This window comes from Mugil cephalus, chromosome 20 (assembly GCF_022458985.1).
Source record: "Mugil cephalus isolate CIBA_MC_2020 chromosome 20, CIBA_Mcephalus_1.1, whole genome shotgun sequence".
NCBI classification, from domain to species: Eukaryota; Metazoa; Chordata; class Actinopteri; order Mugiliformes; family Mugilidae; genus Mugil; species Mugil cephalus.
The window spans coordinates 12,238,886-12,257,506 of record NC_061789.1 but is presented as its reverse complement, the minus strand read 5'-3'; the positions used below and the strand labels follow the sequence as shown (position 1 = coordinate 12,257,506).

Here is an 18,621-nt window from a genome sequence, read left to right as displayed (position 1 = left end):
CCCCCCATACAGGAGGCCAACGTCAAATCCACATGCTACAGATGGTTGTATGGGAATGTGATGAAAACACGAATACAGCGAACATTTCATTTAGTGCTTCTACTAACCTCACCACTTCAAGATAGCCACAAAAACACACAGAGAGCTAGAAGCCAAAGAGTCGTGAAAATAACATTCGCAAAATCATAAAGTATGTCTTGCCCTTGATGTTTTGTGATTAAAAGTTTTACTCCAAAAACACTGCTGATGGCTTCTCCTATGACTCTGTGTCAGAGGCACAGTTACTCATCATACTCATCATGGGCTACTAACCCACATATAAGTTGTTTAGGCGAGAACCGAAATTTATATTTTTCTGTCTTTCTGCTCTACTTACATACATACTGTGTTTAAATGCAGAGCAGTTGTGTGGCTTAAAATGCACACTCTACACTTTCACAAGGTAGTCAATCAAATGAGAAGGGTTGTCCAAACTTTTATACCTGTAAACAGCTCTAAGACATAAAAACACAAACTACAAACCACCACTGAATCGTGTTTCAACCTATCAGTACATCAAGTGTTTGTGCCTCAGCACCAACACACAGAAGAGCGACTGTGACAGAAAATGTTTTATTTCAGTGTTATTATCCGTCACACAGGTGCAGAGTAATCAGCCACCTGAAGCCTCTGATCAGTCGGTCTTTGTCAGTGGTGATTGTTGAAGCACTCCAGATGGTGACTCGATGCACCACCAGATAACCAATGTGCTAGGTTCAGAAGTTTTCATCATGTTGATGCAGCTAAAGATAAAACTTGCGTGTCTTTGTGAGGCCAATGAAGGCAGATGGGTCCGGGCCTGTTTGACGCACACACCACCACCACCACCACCAAAAAAATAAAAATAAACCAAACCACTTGCACCAAGGTCCATTTAAAATTGTATGCAAGTTAGCCTGAACCCAATTTGTCCTTTTAAGACAACAGAGGGATCATTTCAATAAAATATAGATTTTTAAAGGTAAAACGTATTAATTGTAATTATTAAAATATGTGTAAATATGGACCAATTCTTAATTTTGTTCCCAAAATCACAAACTAGAAACATTTAAAATGCAGATGCTGGACCAAAGTTTGGTTTAATACGTCCTCAGCAGCAGTGTGAGAAAAAAAGCAACACACACTGGGCTCTATTCAGAATTATGCACATTCAAATTAGCCAATCAGACAGGAAGCCGTAAAACATCAAAGTCATACCTTTGACAGACGATGTAACGGCCTCTCCTGCTAATGGCTCAATAACCAAAACAATGTAACATTTTAACGTTGTTAAAGGAAAATGCATGTTGGACTTTATTTAGTAATTAGTATACCAGGGTGTGTGCTTGTGTGAGTCACACTGATTAACAGTTGTGTTGTTGAAAATCAGAGAAGGGTGAAAAAAAAATAGAGGAACAGGAAGTCACCACAAAGACAGGAAAAGTGTGTGCGTGCGTGCGTGTGTGTGTGTACTAAAAGTTCAGACATCGTATTGGTGGCAACACATTCACTCTCCCACACACAAGGGTGTGTAGAGAGAGAGTGAGACTATCAAGGTGCCCCCACACGCCTGATTGTCCTAAACCCCTTTATTGCCTGTGTGTGTGTGTGTGTGTGTTTGTCTGTATGTGTATCTTTGTAAGATACAATGTGTGTTTTAGGCCTTGTGAGGACATTTAATCCGCTCCTCACTTTTGGACACATCTGGGAAAGCAGTATGTCAATAAGCGTCCTCACAAACATACAAAGGCTAATCTGTGGGTGTGGGTAGGTTAACAGAGAGAGAGAGAAAGAAACATGATTTCATTTCAGGGGCGAGTGAGCACGGCTGAAGAATGAAAATGAGAGAGAGAGAGAGGTGGAGAGACCTTGAGCTGTAACAGGGAAAGAGAGGCAGCTGAGGGCGTGCAGATCAGTTGTCGGCAGATGGAGAAGAAGTCAGAGCAGAGCGAGACACGGACCGACTGAGAACCAGGACGCGCTCAGTTTATCTTCATTTACAAAAAAACAAACAAACAAAAACAAACAGGAAGCTGCTTCTGTCTGAGGAAAAACAGGTTTGAATTTCTTTTTTCTTTCTGTGATCCTCAGGCAAAACTAATTCAACGGACAATTTAACGACTGCCAGTAGAAGAGATGATTTGCTCAGGTAGAGGTACTGAGGAAAAAATACTACCAGTTCAATTCAGTTTAAAGAGGCTCGTCAGTAAAACACAGTGTCGTCTGTATAGAGGAAAAGATGAACATTAGCTCAGCCGTAATTAACAGAAACACTGGTTTCACTGATTTTACCAGCGCACCAATTAGGCCAGAGTGCTCTATTCGTCTGATGTCCTGTTGTTGTCATCCTCTCAGGTGTACGTCTCCATGGCAACAGGTGCGTACGTGTTGCTGAGTGCGGCTGTCGGTGTGTGCGTAGCATTTAACCTCGACACATCCTTCCCGCTCTTGAAGACGGGCGAAAACGGGAGTCTGTTTGGGCTTTCAGTTGCTCTCCACCAAGACCTGAGGACGGACGGTTACCTGTGAGTGCACACGTGTTTGTTAGCTCTCTGTCTTCTCTCAGGTGTGGCCAGGTGAATGCTGGCTCTGACCCATCAATGTGCAAAGTTTGTCTCGGTTGCCGAGTGTCACAAAATCTTTCGTTGATTAGAGATTTTTCATATATTTTTTAAAATTTTCCCACACAATTTTAAATTTCTTTAAATACACATTACCATGAATCCAACATATTTTAGTAAATGGATAAGGGATAGCCCTATGCTGAAGGCAAAATAATAATAATAATGTAAAATTATAAAAAATCGCTTAATATAGAACACATATAATAGGTATGGGGTCACTACTTAATCCCTCCATCAGTTTGGGGGTACTTGGCCTGAAAAATGCTGGCAGACCCCTGCTCCACATCAACACTGTAGAGTTATTTGAGTTTTTTTGGGGTTTTCAAAATACCTCAGTGGCTACTGACCACAGACAGACACAAAACTTGTCTGCGTGATGAAGCTGGTTGTTCAGAAGAATCCCCCCCGACCATGTTGTATTCAATGGTAAATGGTATTTATATACAGTGGTTTTCTACTTCTTCAAAGTGCCTCACAGTCACAGTGACACCTCTACTCATTCACTCACACAAACGCACACTGGTGACAAGCACCGGGAGCAACTGGGGGTTCAGTGTCTTGCTCAAGGATACTTCATTGAACTGCTCCAGTTTGTGCACAACCAGCTATTCTGAGCCACAGCCGCCACATTAGACACTGAGAGCTCAGCTTTTGATCAGACTCACAGTGTGTATGTAATACGCACAGTAACACACACAGTCAGGTGAATGCCCTGCAGTGTTAATAATGTGTCTGGCCTCTCCTGAAATCTGAGAAAACAGCTACAGGAGGGGCCCGCGGAGTTTATTAAAAAAGTAGGTTCTTGAAACACTAACAGATGTTCACCAGTTCTGTAACGCAAGTGTCAGGAGTCCTTGTGAAAGTTCAAGGGGCATGTCGGGATAAGATTTTGGGATCCTTGAAGACGTTTCAAAGCCTTTGAGTAAGTTGTTGGAATCCTTGAATTATTGCTTCCTCGCAGAGACTCTGTGACGTTATTAAAACACTGAGCGTTCGTTCCGTGGGGAGCAGACTCTCAGACGTCTGACGGTCTGCTGATAAACCACACATCCTCCGTGTGCACTATGTTGGCTGTCAGAGTAAGTCTGAGCAGCTGCTGCTGTATCTGATGCTGACAGGTCACATGGTACTGTCTGACTCTGTGACCCCTCCCCCCTGCACACACCACATACTAAAAACAAGACGATTCCCAGACGGTGTGTGTGAGTCCAGGACGATGAGTTTTCCTGGAGAGTGTAGAGGTCCCTCAGAGGTCACCAAGCTGTAAGTCGCTGCCGTCTCCATGACGACCGTCTCTTTATGTTCCCTAATTGTATTAGCTGTTAACTGGACTACACACACACACACACAACCACACACACACTTGGGGTCAGGAGGTCAGTGACGCTGGGTTTGCTCATGATCAATAGTGTGATCAGTAATTAGATATCCTGAGGAGGATCTTCAAAAAGTTTCATGTGTGGTACCTCTGTTGTGTGACATCATCGCTGTGGTAACACACCTGAGCTGAGATCATACTAGAGGTCAGTCAGGAAGCGGGAACAGGAAACGCACAACGTCACACTGACACAGGTCTGGTGTCGGGCCACTTTAAATGAACTCACAGCCGTTTGGACACGTTTCAGATGTGTGTGTATCTGAGTGTGTGTCCTGCTCGTCCTCCACACTCAGACGACTCTTCATTTATCTTACCACTATAAAGAAGTATAATTCATGATGGCATTACAATGACTGAGGGCTAGAAGGACGACCGGGACATTCCAGGGGTCCTTGGAGCCCCTAATGCATGTTAAAGACAATTCCAGGTGTCCTTGACGAGTCTCCTGGCCTTGATCTGCAGGTATTATTGCCTCTTACCTACTCTCTAAGCCAGCCCAAAGTCGCCCACCCACAAAATTTAGTGGGGGAATCCATTACCATTTATTATGCCTAGTAAACATATGCAGGGCCAGTCAAATTGTTTAGGTGGACTTGATGGTGAAATGGACAAAAGAGGAGTAGCAGTGACACACACACAGCAGTCAACATGAAGTAGAAAAAAAGAAATTAGAGGACAGGTGCTCAGAGTATCAGAGCATTGTCCCCAGCAGTCTAGGCCCATAGCAACATCACTAAGGGATGGTTTGGTGTCAACTTAGCCAGCCCTAACTACAAGCTTTATCATAAAGTCTCAGGCCTAACGTTAAAAGTAGGGACTGCGAGCTGGTTCCACAAGAGAGGATCCTGATAGCTGAAGGCTCTGCCTCCCATTCTACTTTTGGAAACTCCAGGAACCACAAGTAGACCTGCACTTTGAGATCGAAGTTAGGATGATATGGTACAATAAGGTCTTTAATGGTCTTCTTTACAATGGAGCTAGGACTTTAGGGGCTTTGTATGTGAGTTACATTATTATATTCTGGATTTTAGAGGGAGCCAATGAAGAGAAGCTAAAACTGGAATAATATGATCTCTCTTGCTAATTCCCATCAGTGTACTTGCTGCAGCCTTTTGAATCAATTGGAGGCTTTTTAAAGAGCTATTTGGACAACGAGACAGTAATGAATTACAGTAATCCAGCCAGGAAGACACAAATGCATGAACTGGTTTGTCAGCCTCACTCTGAGACAGGATGGTCCTAGTTTTGATGATATTATGTAGGTGAAAGAAGGCAGTCCTTATCATTTACTTTATGTGCAGAAGTTTCTCACTGTAGTAATGGATGTCAAGGTAATGCCAACTAGAGAACTATATGATTACTTAATGAATCTCTGAGATGATTTGTGCCACATACAACGACATCTGTTTAGTCTGATTTTGAGAGTAGGAAGTTACAGGTCATCCAAGCCTTTATGTCTTTAGACATGCTTGGAGTTTATCCAACTGATTAGTTTCATCTGGTTACATGGATAAATATAGCAGGGATAGCAATAGACATATTTGTCATCTACCTGCTGCACAGATGTTTTTATCACCTAGAGAACACTGGCAGCACTGTGAAGGTCATGTTCTTCCTGTCATGTCTTATTTGCTGTGTTTCCTAATATTGCGATTATAAGGGAAGCATGTATAATGTATAGTCCTAGCACAGAACACTCAGGAACTACATAACTTACTTTTGTATAAGTAGAAGAATCATTATTGACATGGACAAACTAGAAACTGCCAGAAAGGATTCAAACCAGTCTTCTTGAAACATCAGAATTGCCAGAATTGAGCGTTGCTTCTTCTAACTTCTGATCCTGACAGACTATTGGTTGGAGCTCCCAGGGAGAAGGCCGAGCCTAATGTTCAAGCCAATCGAACAGGAGGAGTGTATGGCTGTCCAATCAATGCTGACCAGTCAGACTGCAGGAGGATAGCGCTCATAGATTCAGGTGAGCCCCACCTGCAGAACAACCAGCACTCTGGTCGTAATGTTAGAAAGCTCCATGTCTGTGAAGGTTCTCAGTCATCCAGGTCATGGTAATCCAAAAAAGCGTTGAATAAGGTTGAATAAGGAATAAGGTTAGAAAGCTCCACTTGTTTCGCTTCCTGTTCGTCCACAAAGTTCTGATTTCTCTGTGTGAAGTTCCTTGAAGGGCGTTCAGAAGTTCTTGAACAGCAGCTCAGTGTTTCTGATTTGATTCAGGTTTTTCGTGAATATGTTATCAATATTGTAATAATTAACCTTTTAATTAATTAAGCAAAAACACATATTTAGCTGAACAGATGTTTTGGAAGAAAGTTTCAGTTGAAGCATGTTTCATACAACCGGCTTTCCTGAAGTAATGATACTGAGCTTAGCCTCCTCAGGTTTTAATGTAAATAAATCAGTTTTTATAGTTTGAGCTTTGGCTCAGCCAGTCACAGAGAAAGGACCAAAAAAAAAACCTGACATCCTGTACTTAGGAGGAAACCCTATTCTCTCCCTGCTCCTGTACTTTTGGCCGATTAGCTAAGTAAGTAGCCATAGCTAACCACAGCTAATGTTAAAATGCCTGTGCCTGCCTGTGATGTTATCAGTGGTCTGGTGCATTATGGGTCATCCATACCTCAGTGGGCAGTGACAGCTGTTGTCTGTTTCTGTTTATCTGCTACTGCACCCAGTGATAAAGTCTTAATCAGTGGTAACCATGGCAATGGCCAGTCAGAGGTTTTATTGTAAATGGGACGCAGTGAAAACAAAAAATAAATCTTGAAACACTGCAGCTGCTGCCTGACACCTGACACACACACACAGATAGGTCTATACATTCAGAACGAAGGAGGCCCTGAATGGGTGGAGCCTTATTTGGTCCATGGGAGGAGTCAGTCTACTCATAGGCGGAGCCTGCAGTGTGTCACTTACCTGTCCTCTTTCCCTTGTAGACCTGGATGTGTCTAATGACCTGGTGGAGGACATGTGGTTGGGTGTCTCAGTGGCCAGTCAGGGCCGACCTGGGGGGAGGGTTCTGGTGAGTTTGGCTGATCAAGTATTAATTCAGTTATTAATGTTAAAGGGTCAATTGACTCAAAACATACAAACTGGAACCTGAATGTAATTAGTTAGATAAGATATTTACCTGTAATCTAATCTGATTGATTTCTAACTGAAAAAAAAAATATTTAAAAAATCTAAATTTGTCAAGGCTATAAGTTAATCACAACTATAACTTACTATTATTACCAGCAAAGTGACTCAACAAATATTTCATTAAAACTGTCTGCTTGTGTAACGCTGATTAGTCTGTCCTCAATCTCTGCAGGCGTGTGGTCATCGCTTTGTTAAACTTTACGGGGCGTCCAAACTCAGACAGATGATTGGTCAGTGTTATGTCCGTGGAACCGACCTGCAGTATGACGCTAATGATAGACAATGGCAGAACCCATATCAACCCTGCAAGTACGTCACGTCACTCAAGGTTATGTGAGTGTAAACCACTGCTGCTTGATGGTGCTCCACCCCTTCATTTGTATTTCTGTTTGTGATCAGTCACCAGGCGGACATCAGCAAAGAGGTCATGTGTAACATGGGGATTTCAGCCTTTATGACTCAGACGGAAGTCATTGTTGGCTCACCTGGAAGCTACGAATGGCAAGGTTAATGATATATTGTGTCCTGTTGTGCTCTTTTGTGACCTGTTCTCCTGATGATACAGGATCAGGAATTCAACGCCCATTCATCACGTTTAATACATTTTCTGTGTGTGTTTGTGTGAATGTGCTGCAGGAAATGTCCACATCCTGTGGAAAAATCCAAATGATGAATTTGACACCCGGGAGGCCGTCCTTTCCAGCTTGGAACGCAGAAACATTTATATAGGTACCCACCCTGTCACTTCACTCAAAACTTAACTTAACACATGTAATATGTATGCTTACATTCATTGTGACTTCACTACCTGATGACAAACACTGTCAGTTTTCTGTTTCCTTCAGTCCTTTAGTGATCAGTGACTTTTGATTGTGCGTTAATGAAAGCATGAGCTACTCACAGAGGATTCTGCTGCTGTAATCCAGACTAAAAACTAAAATTTGTGTTTGTATAGGATATTCGGTTACTCAGGCTGCTCGTCTTCTTTCTCCGGATGTTGAAACCGTAGTGACAGGTGACAGATTTCTACACTTTCATCCTTTAGCCATCAGTCCAGTCAGTTAACAGCTGGATGTGTTGATGTAGTGATTAATGTATTGATTGTTGCATTGGAGAACAGGTGCTCCAAAGGACAGTAAAGAAGACGCCCGTGGCTCGGTGCTGCTGGTGGTCAAACACTCGAGTGAACTCACAATTCAGCAGACTCTGCGCGGTCAACAGACGGGCTCGTACTTTGGAAATGCCGTGGCAACTGTGGACCTCAACAATGATGGGTAAAGAAGGCAGCACTGGTCACCAGATTCACTTCTTCTAAAGCTGAGGACCACAAGATCTAGTTGTGTCTGCTGGCAGACTGAGCTGTATTTCTGTCCTGCAGGTGGAACGACCTTATAGTGGGCGCACCTTTTTACTTTCATCGTCAGCGGGAGGAGGGTGGGGCAGCCTATGTCTACATGAACACTGGAGGGCGGTTTGACTCTGAACCCAGTGTGGTGCTGAAGGGACCGGCTGGATCAGCGTTTGGTATGGCCGTTGCTTCTGCTGCAGACCTCAACCAAGATGGCTTCCAGGGTGAGGACTTGACATTACGCCGATGACACTCTCATGTTTGTGTATCATAATCATGGTGATGTGATGATGTTGCGTTCCAGATTTTGCAGTCGGTGCTCCTTTCCATGAAACAGGAAGCGTGATGATCTTTACAGGGAGCAGTGGAGGGATCTCGACAAAGCCAAGCCAGGTCTCACACACGTTTGTCACACACCCTGAACCTGACCATGATTCTAACCCTAAAACAAGTCTGAACCCTGAAACAGTCCTTGTAAATTCTATCTCAATGACAAAAAATGCCCTCACAGAGCAGAATGTCCTACTTTCATTCTTAAAATAGACCTAATAAGCATTGGAAGTGTATGCATGTACCTGTGACTCCCCATTTGTATCTGTGCAGGTCATCCAGGGCAGCAGTGTCTCTCCGAGGTTCAGGACATTTGGATACTCTCTATCTGCAGGTCTGGACGTTGATGGGAACAAATATCCAGACCTGCTGGTTGGCTCTTTGGACGACACCGTTGCTCTGCTCAGGTACTAGTTTTGTACTGACCGGAGCTGGACTGAAGTACAGCTTTACCATTTTCTTTTTTTTTCACATATTTTTATTAGGAGGTAATGCACATTACAACAGAAATGTATATCCATTTCACATTGGGTATCACTTCATCTCTGTATAATAAGTAACAGTACATATTGATACCATAGAAATATTGTGCATCTCGAAGAATTAAGAACAAGGCATACAGTCTACCTCCTAGGGTGTTTTTCTTAATTTGAAGACAACAAGAAGGTGGCATGAACAGTACACCACACAACTCAAGAAAAGCTTTACCATTTTCTGGTGTTATATTTAAAATTTTTACTTGAACACGTTAATCTGCTGTAACAAGTTAATTTCTTGATACATGTGTATAATCAAAGGTCTTAAGATTTTGGTCCAACATGCATTAGTGACTAGACTGATTAACTTGACTGACTGATTGATTCCTCAGATCTCGTCCGGTCATCTACCTCAATAAAACAATCAGAGTTTCTCCATCTATTGTCGACCCCAACAGCTGCAACTTCTGGTGAGATTTAACACGCACAACAACTAACAGGCTAACAGACTCGTGGATGGTGCGATAAAATGCTAACAGAATGACTCAGTGCTGAGGTGGAAGTATTGTTAGAACGCTAACATGCTAACAGACTGACTTTCAGTGTTCAGGTGGAGGTGTGCTTCTCCTACCTGTTCAGCAGCGGAGACAAGAGCGACAGAGACAACATCAGTGAGTCAACAGACAAGTTTATTTTTGTATTTTGTTTATTTTGCACAAAGACCAGATACCCTCAGAGACATGCACACCATCATCCAAGATGCTAACATCTCTGTTTACAGTCACGACTTAATTACATAAACCACCTTCCTGTGTGTGTGTGTGTGTGTGTGTGTGTGTGTATGTGTGTGTGTGTGATTGATTGACAGGACAAAGCTGTCAATTAACCCCTGCTGTTAATCAACAGAGTGACACACACACTCCTTGGGGAACTGTGTGTCCTCCTTCTGTCTTGTTAATTTGGCCAATCACAGATGAGGTCACGCCGTTGCTATGACAGTACACCTCCACGCACACACACAGCTGATGACATCATGCTGTGTCCTTGTCCTCTTGTCTTGTGTGTGTGTTTTCGGAATGATAAATCACATTAAAGATATTATTGCATCTGATATACACACACACACAAACGCACACCCACCCACCCATACACACACACACAGGCAAACACACAGCTCTGCAGAGTGTGTCCTAGTTCTGTCCTGTTAATTTGGCCAATCAGAGACAAGGTCACAATGAACGTCCTCTAAGTGTCCTGAGATTCTCTGTGAATACAGAGAAACATGGTCTCTGCTGCCCACAACCAAACTCCATTCAAATATCTTTTAATTTAACAGCTGTCTGCATGTACTGTATATGAACATGCAGATGGCTGGAAATTGATGGATTGTTTTAATCAGAGCAGCTGATAGGGAACTCCTTTTAAATATGAAATGATTCATAGTTATTATTTTTCATCAGTCAGTCTATTCTTTGTCTATTCTTTCAAGTGTATGGTGTTCAGTTCAAGTAAGAAAATCTATGTTTGTCCATCGCAATTTATTGATTTCACACTTTTTTGAATTATTATTGTTTGAAATGATTGATTAATTTGACAACAAATAGAACAATAGATCGCCTGGATGACTTCGTTTTATGTCCTGAGTGAGACAAAACAAAAACTTTATATCATATAAAATAAACAAACACCAGACCCAACAGATGTTATGCACCAATGAATAATAAATAAAGCTTTGTGTCACTAGTATTCATATGAAGGTTTCATTGTTGTTTATATGTCATACGGTTTGTGTTTTTTGTATGAAATATCTTCAGTTCTTTTCTGTGCATCAAGAAGTCAAAAAGACAGAAAACATCCTTCAGGCCATATTATTCCACTGGTCCTTTTATTGGTCTAAAATATTCATTATGGGACCATTTGTGTTAATCCAAAAACATTACAAGCATCCTGAATGAAACATGATGGGGAGTTCCCCAAGGCTCGGTTTGTGGTCCTCCTCTTTTTCATGGGCAATATATCTGGGTTCCTCCATAACGATCAGTCTGTATACTGACTGGACTTTTAACTATGTAGAACTATAAAACTATGAAATGTCATGCAGCCCTCCTCCTATGGTGCATAAGGAAAACCTTTAATCTTGAATATTATGCTTTCATCAATCCCTGTAAACATTTTTTTTAATCTGAAACCACCATCATACCTGTACTTATCGTAATCTACTTCTGTCTATCTCTAAGCTGTCCATTTCACAGTAGCCGCTGACGTCACCAGCCTCAAGCCCCGCCTCCGTTTCCAAGACAACAAACAGAACGTGTACTCTGGTTTCCTGTCGATGCCAAAAAAGCACTGCGAAACACTAAGTGTCGGACTCCTGGTGAGAAAATCATGCATTTGAACTTCCTCAGTTCAATTCAGACAGCTGATGGAGGCACTAAAGCAAAGGGTTAATATTCTGAAACAGGAGGGAGGTCAATACATTAACTAATAAGATCACTGACAAATTTGAATAAAACATCTGTCTTGAAGTTTATTTAGGTGATTGACGACTGTTGCCATGTTTCAAACTAAAACCGAATTAAATAAATATTAATGACTCCACAGTTAGAGAAAGTTAGAGCAAATTATTCCAAAAGACTTAATTTCTGCTAGGAAAAGCATTTCAGATGTTTTTGGTCAAATGATCAAAGGAAATTCTGCTGTGGGCGATAAGACAGTTCTGGACGAGATTCACCAATGCTTTTTAGAGTGAACAGTTAATCAGGCTGCTGCTGACAGACTTTACATCCTGTTTCTGCAAAGGAAAAGTAGAAACTTCTCACAACATCAGCATAAGAAAATAACTTCAAGATTTTCTAAGTACTCAGAGTACTCCTTCACAGGGCGTTGGTGGATGTTGGGCTGTCTGTGGCCACGCAGGTTTAAGAGTCACGCTTATGGTTGAAGGAAAGTTCATCACACAGTTGGGACTCATCCTGTCACGTCTTCATGACGTTCTTATCTGCGTATGGTTGTGTTTCTGCCCACGTCCACTCTTATCATGTTTTGATACTAGGGACTGAATCAGAGTGTTTACAGTGGTTCTGCGATTTTGGCATGTCTACAATGTAAGGCCTGTTATAATCCCACACTGCAGCTTTTCATGCTTTCAGCCCATTAACTATGAATCCCATTCCTGCTCGTTATTGCCCAAATCATCCGACTATTTTCAGCCTGATTTCCTCTGCCTGCACAGACATGAAACCTGCAGAAACACTGAACCCGCAGCGACATGAAACTTGCAGAGATAATCCTTCATAGTGTTCAGTTTTACTGTCTTTCTCATCAACCTGTTTTTCATATAAGCGTTGTTCAAATTCTGTTCCTTGTTTCAGAGTCCAATCCAGAACAAAGTGGAACCCTTGGTATTCTCTCTTAACTTCTCCTTGTACGAGATGTTTCCTGAGGAAAAAAACCCTGTACAGGACCTGAAACACTTCCCTGTGTTGAGCCAGACACCACAACCCATCAAAACCGAGGTCAGAAATCACTGTTACATAGGCTCACGGAGAGAAACACCAGAACACACTGGTCAGAACCTGTCAAACTTATAAATAAAAACCTCCCAGTTTCACTGATGCTGTTCTTCTTATTGTTCAGATCCATATCCAGAAGGCCTGTGGTTCTGATAACCGTTGCCATAGTAACCTGCAGATGGCAGCCCAGTTCACTGATAAGGACCATAAACCCTTCGCTGAGTGAGTGAAGCTGCTCTGAGAAAACATGAATATTGCTAAAAGAAGCTATGCAGCAGTTGTGGACAAAAATCAACATGAAAAAATAAAATTACTTTAATAACTCTAGACCTTTCAGAGCACCTCAATTTGCAATACATATAAAGGCTGCAGCTTATGTTACTTGTTAAATAAGGAGTGGGGTCACATGTGGGATACAGAGAGGATAAAGGTCATGTGATCAATCCCAGTGAATGTAACCATGGGAATAATTTAGTCATGACCTCACAAAAGCTAGGTAATTTTGTCAAATTTTGCAATTTAAACATTACAACTCAAATCTCACCCTCTTGCTGTTGTGTGGGCTTTTGTGTTTTCAGGGAGCAAGGCACGCAGGTGTTGCACTACAATGCTAGCATCACAGAATTGCTTCTGGAGATTAACGTCAGCAACACACCATCGCCAGGACGGCAAGCAGAGGACGCTCACAATACTGTTTTGAGCATTGACATTCCACCATCACTGCTGTACGGAGGTGTTAGAACACAGGTAGTGGGAAAGAAAGGGTGTTTTGGGGCTTTGAACATGTAGAAGACAACATGGCGAATGACTTGGAAAGGCGAATGACGTCAACATTATCACTCAGTCTTTCGAGTCATCTTAAGAGAAACCATGTTTTTGAGTAAGCATGGGTTTTCTGTCTTTTTGTTGAATTTTATCTTTTGTAAAGGTTTCATTGAAATCGACTAATGGGGAGAAAGAGAAGAGAAAAGACTTGATTTAGATCTAAAAGACTTAAAATTGACCTACGGCCTAGGTCCTAGGCCGGGGTTGACCTAAGGACCTAAGGCTTGGAATTGCCTTAGAGGTTGGGGATCCACTTGAGCTGTTGGACCTCCCCCAGCTGAATAAATTCTCTGAATCTATGTGTGACTTACACAGTAATTGTACTCTAGACTGATGATGACGATGACTTGGGCCTAAGCCATGAACTTGAGGTCTGCCTCTGTTCTTTCCTAAATGATTGGGAACTTCACAAGAGAGTTGCCTCGGACTTCACAACTTCCCTCCAATCCTGTGTTTGTGTTCCAGCCCAACGACACAGTGGTGGCATGCTCTGCTAAGGATGCTGTTCTTCTCTGTGAGCTGGGAAACCCATTCAGGAGCAACCACCAGGTACAGAATTGTAACTGCTCACCCTGTGGTACATGAAGTCCTGTACCCCTTCTGAGACTGTATCCTGTCTTTTGTCTCTCTTCCTATATATCAGGTTAAGGTTTTCATAGCATTTCAGTCGTCTGAGATAAGTTTGGACACCAAAGAGATTCGGTCTCTGCTGCAGTTGTCCACGTAGGTCACCCAGCATCACACCTCTCTCTCGTGATGTTTGCTGGTCACATACTCAGTGTTATTTTTTGTGTGTCTTCAGGCACAGTGAGCAGTCAGATCTGTCTCCGGTTTCTGTCTCCATGTTTGTGAAGTATACACTGCAGACATCTCTACTTCTGTAAGTACAAAGTATAAAGACGCAGGGTTTAATGGGGTGAAAAACATTATTCCAATGTGGTTTTCCCTGAGTCCCAATCTCAGTGTCCTCCAAATGCAGCAATTCTCTAATTTTCTAAGAACTTGACTCTGGAGACTTGTATTGAGACATGTCCTAAATTATTTCTGAAGGATTGCTTTAAGTAGCTAAGAAAGGATTGTTTCAGTGTTAAAATTGATCCTACTATGTGCACTACTCTACAGTGTAAAATGTAATACTACAATTGGCCAAGGATTTCCAGGTTTGAGTGTTGTGGACCATGTCTTCTGAGGGTACAGGTGGCCTACAATGGGCATAGGTTGGTAACTAAAAGAAAAACATTTGGTCAAAGTAGAGTTGAGACCACATTTTGAGGGGAAAGAAAAGTAATGAAAACTAGAATACAATGACCGGACTTGGGTTATTTAAGGATAGCCATTGAGATAACCATTGAGTTTTTTGATCCGGACTTGGTGTCCTTTAGTTAACTTAGTAAACTGACCTTTGACCTGTGTCCTGACAGAAAGCGTTCACCTGGCCGCACCTCTTTCGGTGGTCATGTGATTGGTGAGTCGGCCATGAACAAGACAGAGGACATCGGCAGCCTGCTGCTCTTCGTCTTAGAGGTTTGTCTGGAACCATTCAAGCTGCTGAATGACCGTATATAGACCAGGTTGAACCAGGTGTTCTCTGTTAGGTTCACATCCAAGGGAAGCCGCTGGGTCACCTAGGACACCTGGAGGTGGAGTTTAAGTGGCCGATGGAGACAACCAATGGGAAGTGGCTGCTGTACCTCACAGAAATCCAAGTCAACGGCACCTCGGAGCATCACTGCGCTCCGTCCGGAGACGTCATCAACCCGCTCAAATTTGTGGTAACCATGGAGACATGAGCTTTAGACCAGCTTTTGAACAGGAGGACAGCTTAGAGAAAGAAAACCTTGTCCTTGCATTGGACTTCCTGGTTTGACCCCCAGGAGGGCGATCACCTTTATAGACTGCAGGTCTATAAACTTGATTCTCAGTCACCATTGTGTTGTTCATGGATCTCCTTTCCTGTTTGCCCAGATATCAAAGGAGGAGAGGAGGAAGAAGATGAGGAGGAGTCTGGGGGAAGAGGAGGTGGTGAGGAATGAGGAGCAGAGAGAAAAAGCTCTACCTGTCCAACTGAGGGGACAGAAGAAGAAGACCTTTACACTGGTACAAACCCATCACATCATTTAAATCATCTCTAAATGTGTTGTGTTTGGTGCCAATTTAAAACTCGGGGACGTTTTAGGACAGAGGGTAGGTCATGGCTGCCTTGGAAAAGTGAAGCCAGATAGTGTTTATTTCAGTTAAACTCCCTGATGCTAATCATGTTACAGGACTGTGACCATGGGGCAAAATGCAAAAGCTTCGCCTGCCCTCTGGTCAACATGAATAACTCAGCATATCTGACCGTTAGAGCCAGACTGTGGAACTCCACCATGATCGAGGTACAACCAGCACTTTAATCACATTATAAAGTGGCTCTTATACAACTATTACCTCTTTTAGATTCTGGTTTTGGCTTTGTGTTTCGCTTCCTGTGTGTTTCTTGTTAAGCTGTTTTTAAAATAAAGACCTTTACTGTCACCTGAACGGTTTGTGGTGCTAACTAAAATTAGAACTGACGATGCAGCTAATAATGTTTCCTGTTTCCACATGTGTTGGATTGTGTGTTGATCTACCGGCACTGTGTGTGCGTTCTTTAAATCAAAGTTACCTGTGGTGTTTCAGGACTACCGTGATGCAGCGAGTGTGTTAGTTCGGGGTCAAGCCACTCTTAAGCTAAAGACTAACAAACCCACTATCAACATGCAACAACAAAGCCTGGAGGTAAAGAAAATAGGTCTGGCAGCGCCCCCCTTAGGGCTGTCAAAGTCTCTGCACCCTTTGTCAGAAATTGTCACAGAGTTTGTAGGTTCCTGCGTTACCTCCCGGTTCTTGTCTGCAGATGGAGGTCAAAATTGATCCAGAGTTGGCGCTTCAAGTGGACTCCAGTGTCCCCATGTGGATCATTGTGATGTCTGCTCTGGCTGGGATCTTGCTGCTGGCTGTGATCTGCCTGCTGCTGTGGAAGGTAAAATACCACCGCGCCATGAGGTCTGGATCTGGTTTATGGATCCACTAAAGTCAACCAGCAACATCACTGTTAAGTTCAGTTTTCTCGCCACCATCAAGTCATTCATCATTCATACAGTGCTGTCATGTTGCCCCCTGCTGTTCAGTGTGGGTTCTTCAAGAGAGCCAGCACCAGGGAGCTGTACCAGGCCAAGACCCAGAAGGCCCACATGAAGAGCCAGCCCTCTGACAAGGACAGGCTGACCGAGGAGCTCTGAGGCTGGGCACACTGCTGCCAGACAGCTCCACTGTAAGGACCAGGTTACTGACTGACTGCTGACTGACTGTTTACTGACTAGTTGCTTGATGTGTCTGCACATGGATGATTTTATTTTCACTAACTTTTTAACTCCCTGTCACATGTTCACCCGCTCACCTGATTATCTCTTCACCTGATACTCGTGTTGACTTGTTTGCCTGTTCGCCTGCTCATGTTGTTACGCCTCGTCGCCTGTACCCACAAGGTTTCCGTCTCTGCGTTTGTCTGCAGTGTGGTTTCTTTGTGCACCAGAGGACATGGCGGACCGCAGCGCTCCACCAGGGGAGGATCCTGGGTAAAGACCAGCAGCATCAGCAGCATCAGCAGCAGTACATGGACGCTGACGGTTTCCTCATCCAGGACCAGGCCTCCTTGTCCCGAAACAGGAGGTCACCCAAACGCTGGGTGACCTCCTGGACTGAGACTCACTGAGGGACTCGCTGTACCCATGGAAACACACCCTGAACCAAACTGTACCAGAGCGGACCCAATTGGACCAAACCAGACCAACACACTGCCAGTCATGTCTGCTGACATCTGAAAACCCTCTAAAACAGCTTTCCTTTACTTCACTTATTAGATGTGCAGATGTGAGGTTTCGGCCGGCTGCAGGGTTAAAGATATACATGAATGTGCTTATAGAACATCTTATAATTTATCTGTATTTGACATGTGTTTATGTTTCACTGTCGTCTGACTTCAGCTCCAAATCAAAGGCTCATGATTTTGATTTTAAAGGGCTACACTAGATGAGCGCAGAAGGCGTCTTTTAGGACCAAATATGGCAGCAGGGTTGGTGTTCCAGGTTTTTATCTATTCTGTTTACCTTCTGTCTTTGTGCTGCCTTCGAGGCTCCGAAACGCCTCGTCCCTCTTGAAAAGAGTTATTAGTAAAATCATTCCCGTTGCTCCAGTTGCCAAAGGAACCTGCAAAGGAAATGTTTGTTAGTGTTGACATAATCGTTTTTTGTGTCCCCTACTTTAACTGCCAGCTTTTTGTAAGTGTTTTGATAGAATTATGATATTTCTGACAGCACCTGAAAGCAGCATCAGGTTCTGTGATATTTGGCTAAAATGTGTGTCTGTGTGTTTTCTCTGTGTCATTAAAGTCATTTTTTGAGGATTCACCAGTATAATGACATTAAAAAAAAAGACACAGTGTGTAATTAAACAAAAAAATATCTTAGCATATTAAAAAGAAAATTAAATTCACATTATAGTATGTCAAAAAATTTAGTAAAAAACACTATAACACAGCTGTAATATAATTGTGTCATAAAATAAAGATTATATGAGAATAACGTTGGTGTAAAAAACATAATATATTGCTTAAAAAAGATCACAGCATAACACAGAAATGTCTTAGTATTGTAGTATAGTAAATGAAAAAAATATAGATAGTAGTATGTTGCAAAAGTAAAGTATGGCATAAAGAATTTTACTGTATAATATGGCATACATAAAAACATTCTAGTAAAGTATGACAAACTGAATGTCTTAATTTAACATTTAATATTGTAGTATTTAAAATACGTCATAGTATTATATCAACGTGTGAAAAAATGCCATAACATACTTTATATTGTAAAGTGAGGCATAGAGAACGTCAAAATTATATGGTAGCACAAAAAGTGAAAACTGTATGGTATGGTAC

General features: G+C 42.4%; 1 protein-coding gene across 4 annotated transcripts; it reads left to right on the top strand.

Annotated features, from left to right (window-relative positions):
- The first annotated feature begins 1,773 nt into the window (after positions 1-1,773).
- On the top strand, positions 1,774-18,090 carry LOC124998196 (integrin alpha-3-like). 4 transcript variants are annotated; one of them, XR_007111035.1, is made up of 29 exons: positions 1,779-2,075; positions 2,374-2,543; positions 5,871-5,998; positions 6,972-7,057; positions 7,349-7,485; positions 7,576-7,682; positions 7,813-7,905; positions 8,132-8,191; positions 8,297-8,450; positions 8,555-8,748; positions 8,829-8,917; positions 9,128-9,261; positions 9,723-9,800; positions 9,934-10,001; positions 11,568-11,704; positions 12,702-12,845; positions 12,967-13,064; positions 13,421-13,589; positions 14,133-14,216; positions 14,311-14,390; positions 14,470-14,547; positions 15,089-15,191; positions 15,263-15,439; positions 15,633-15,764; positions 15,932-16,042; positions 16,326-16,424; positions 16,543-16,668; positions 16,789-16,959; positions 17,200-17,350. XR_007111035.1 is itself a non-coding variant. In XM_047572438.1 (29 exons), the coding sequence occupies exons 2-28, from the start codon at positions 2,386-2,388 to the stop codon at positions 16,925-16,927; spliced, it is 3,135 nt and encodes a 1,044-aa protein (XP_047428394.1). In that variant the 5' UTR covers positions 1,781-2,075; positions 2,374-2,385; the 3' UTR covers positions 16,928-16,959; positions 17,200-17,350. The 4 variants fall into 4 exon arrangements, 2 of the variants coding, with proteins under 2 accessions (XP_047428393.1, XP_047428394.1); XM_047572438.1 differs by having other exon boundaries at positions 1,781-2,075; positions 16,817-16,959; XM_047572437.1 differs by lacking the exon at positions 16,789-16,959 and having other exon boundaries at positions 17,200-18,090.
- The last annotated feature ends 531 nt before the right edge of the window (positions 18,091-18,621 follow it).

Excerpts from the sequence above, each read along its gene's own strand:
- LOC124998196 (XM_047572437.1), top strand. The coding sequence starts at position 2,386 with ATGGCAACAGGTGCGTACGTGTTGCTGAGTGCGGCTGTCGGTGTGTGC. Across the intron at positions 2,544-5,870 it reads CTGAGGACGGACGGTTACCT|ACTATTGGTTGGAGCTCCCA; the intron begins GTGAGTGCACAC and ends TGATCCTGACAG. Across the intron at positions 7,906-8,131 it reads ACGCAGAAACATTTATATAG|GATATTCGGTTACTCAGGCT; the intron begins GTACCCACCCTG and ends GTGTTTGTATAG.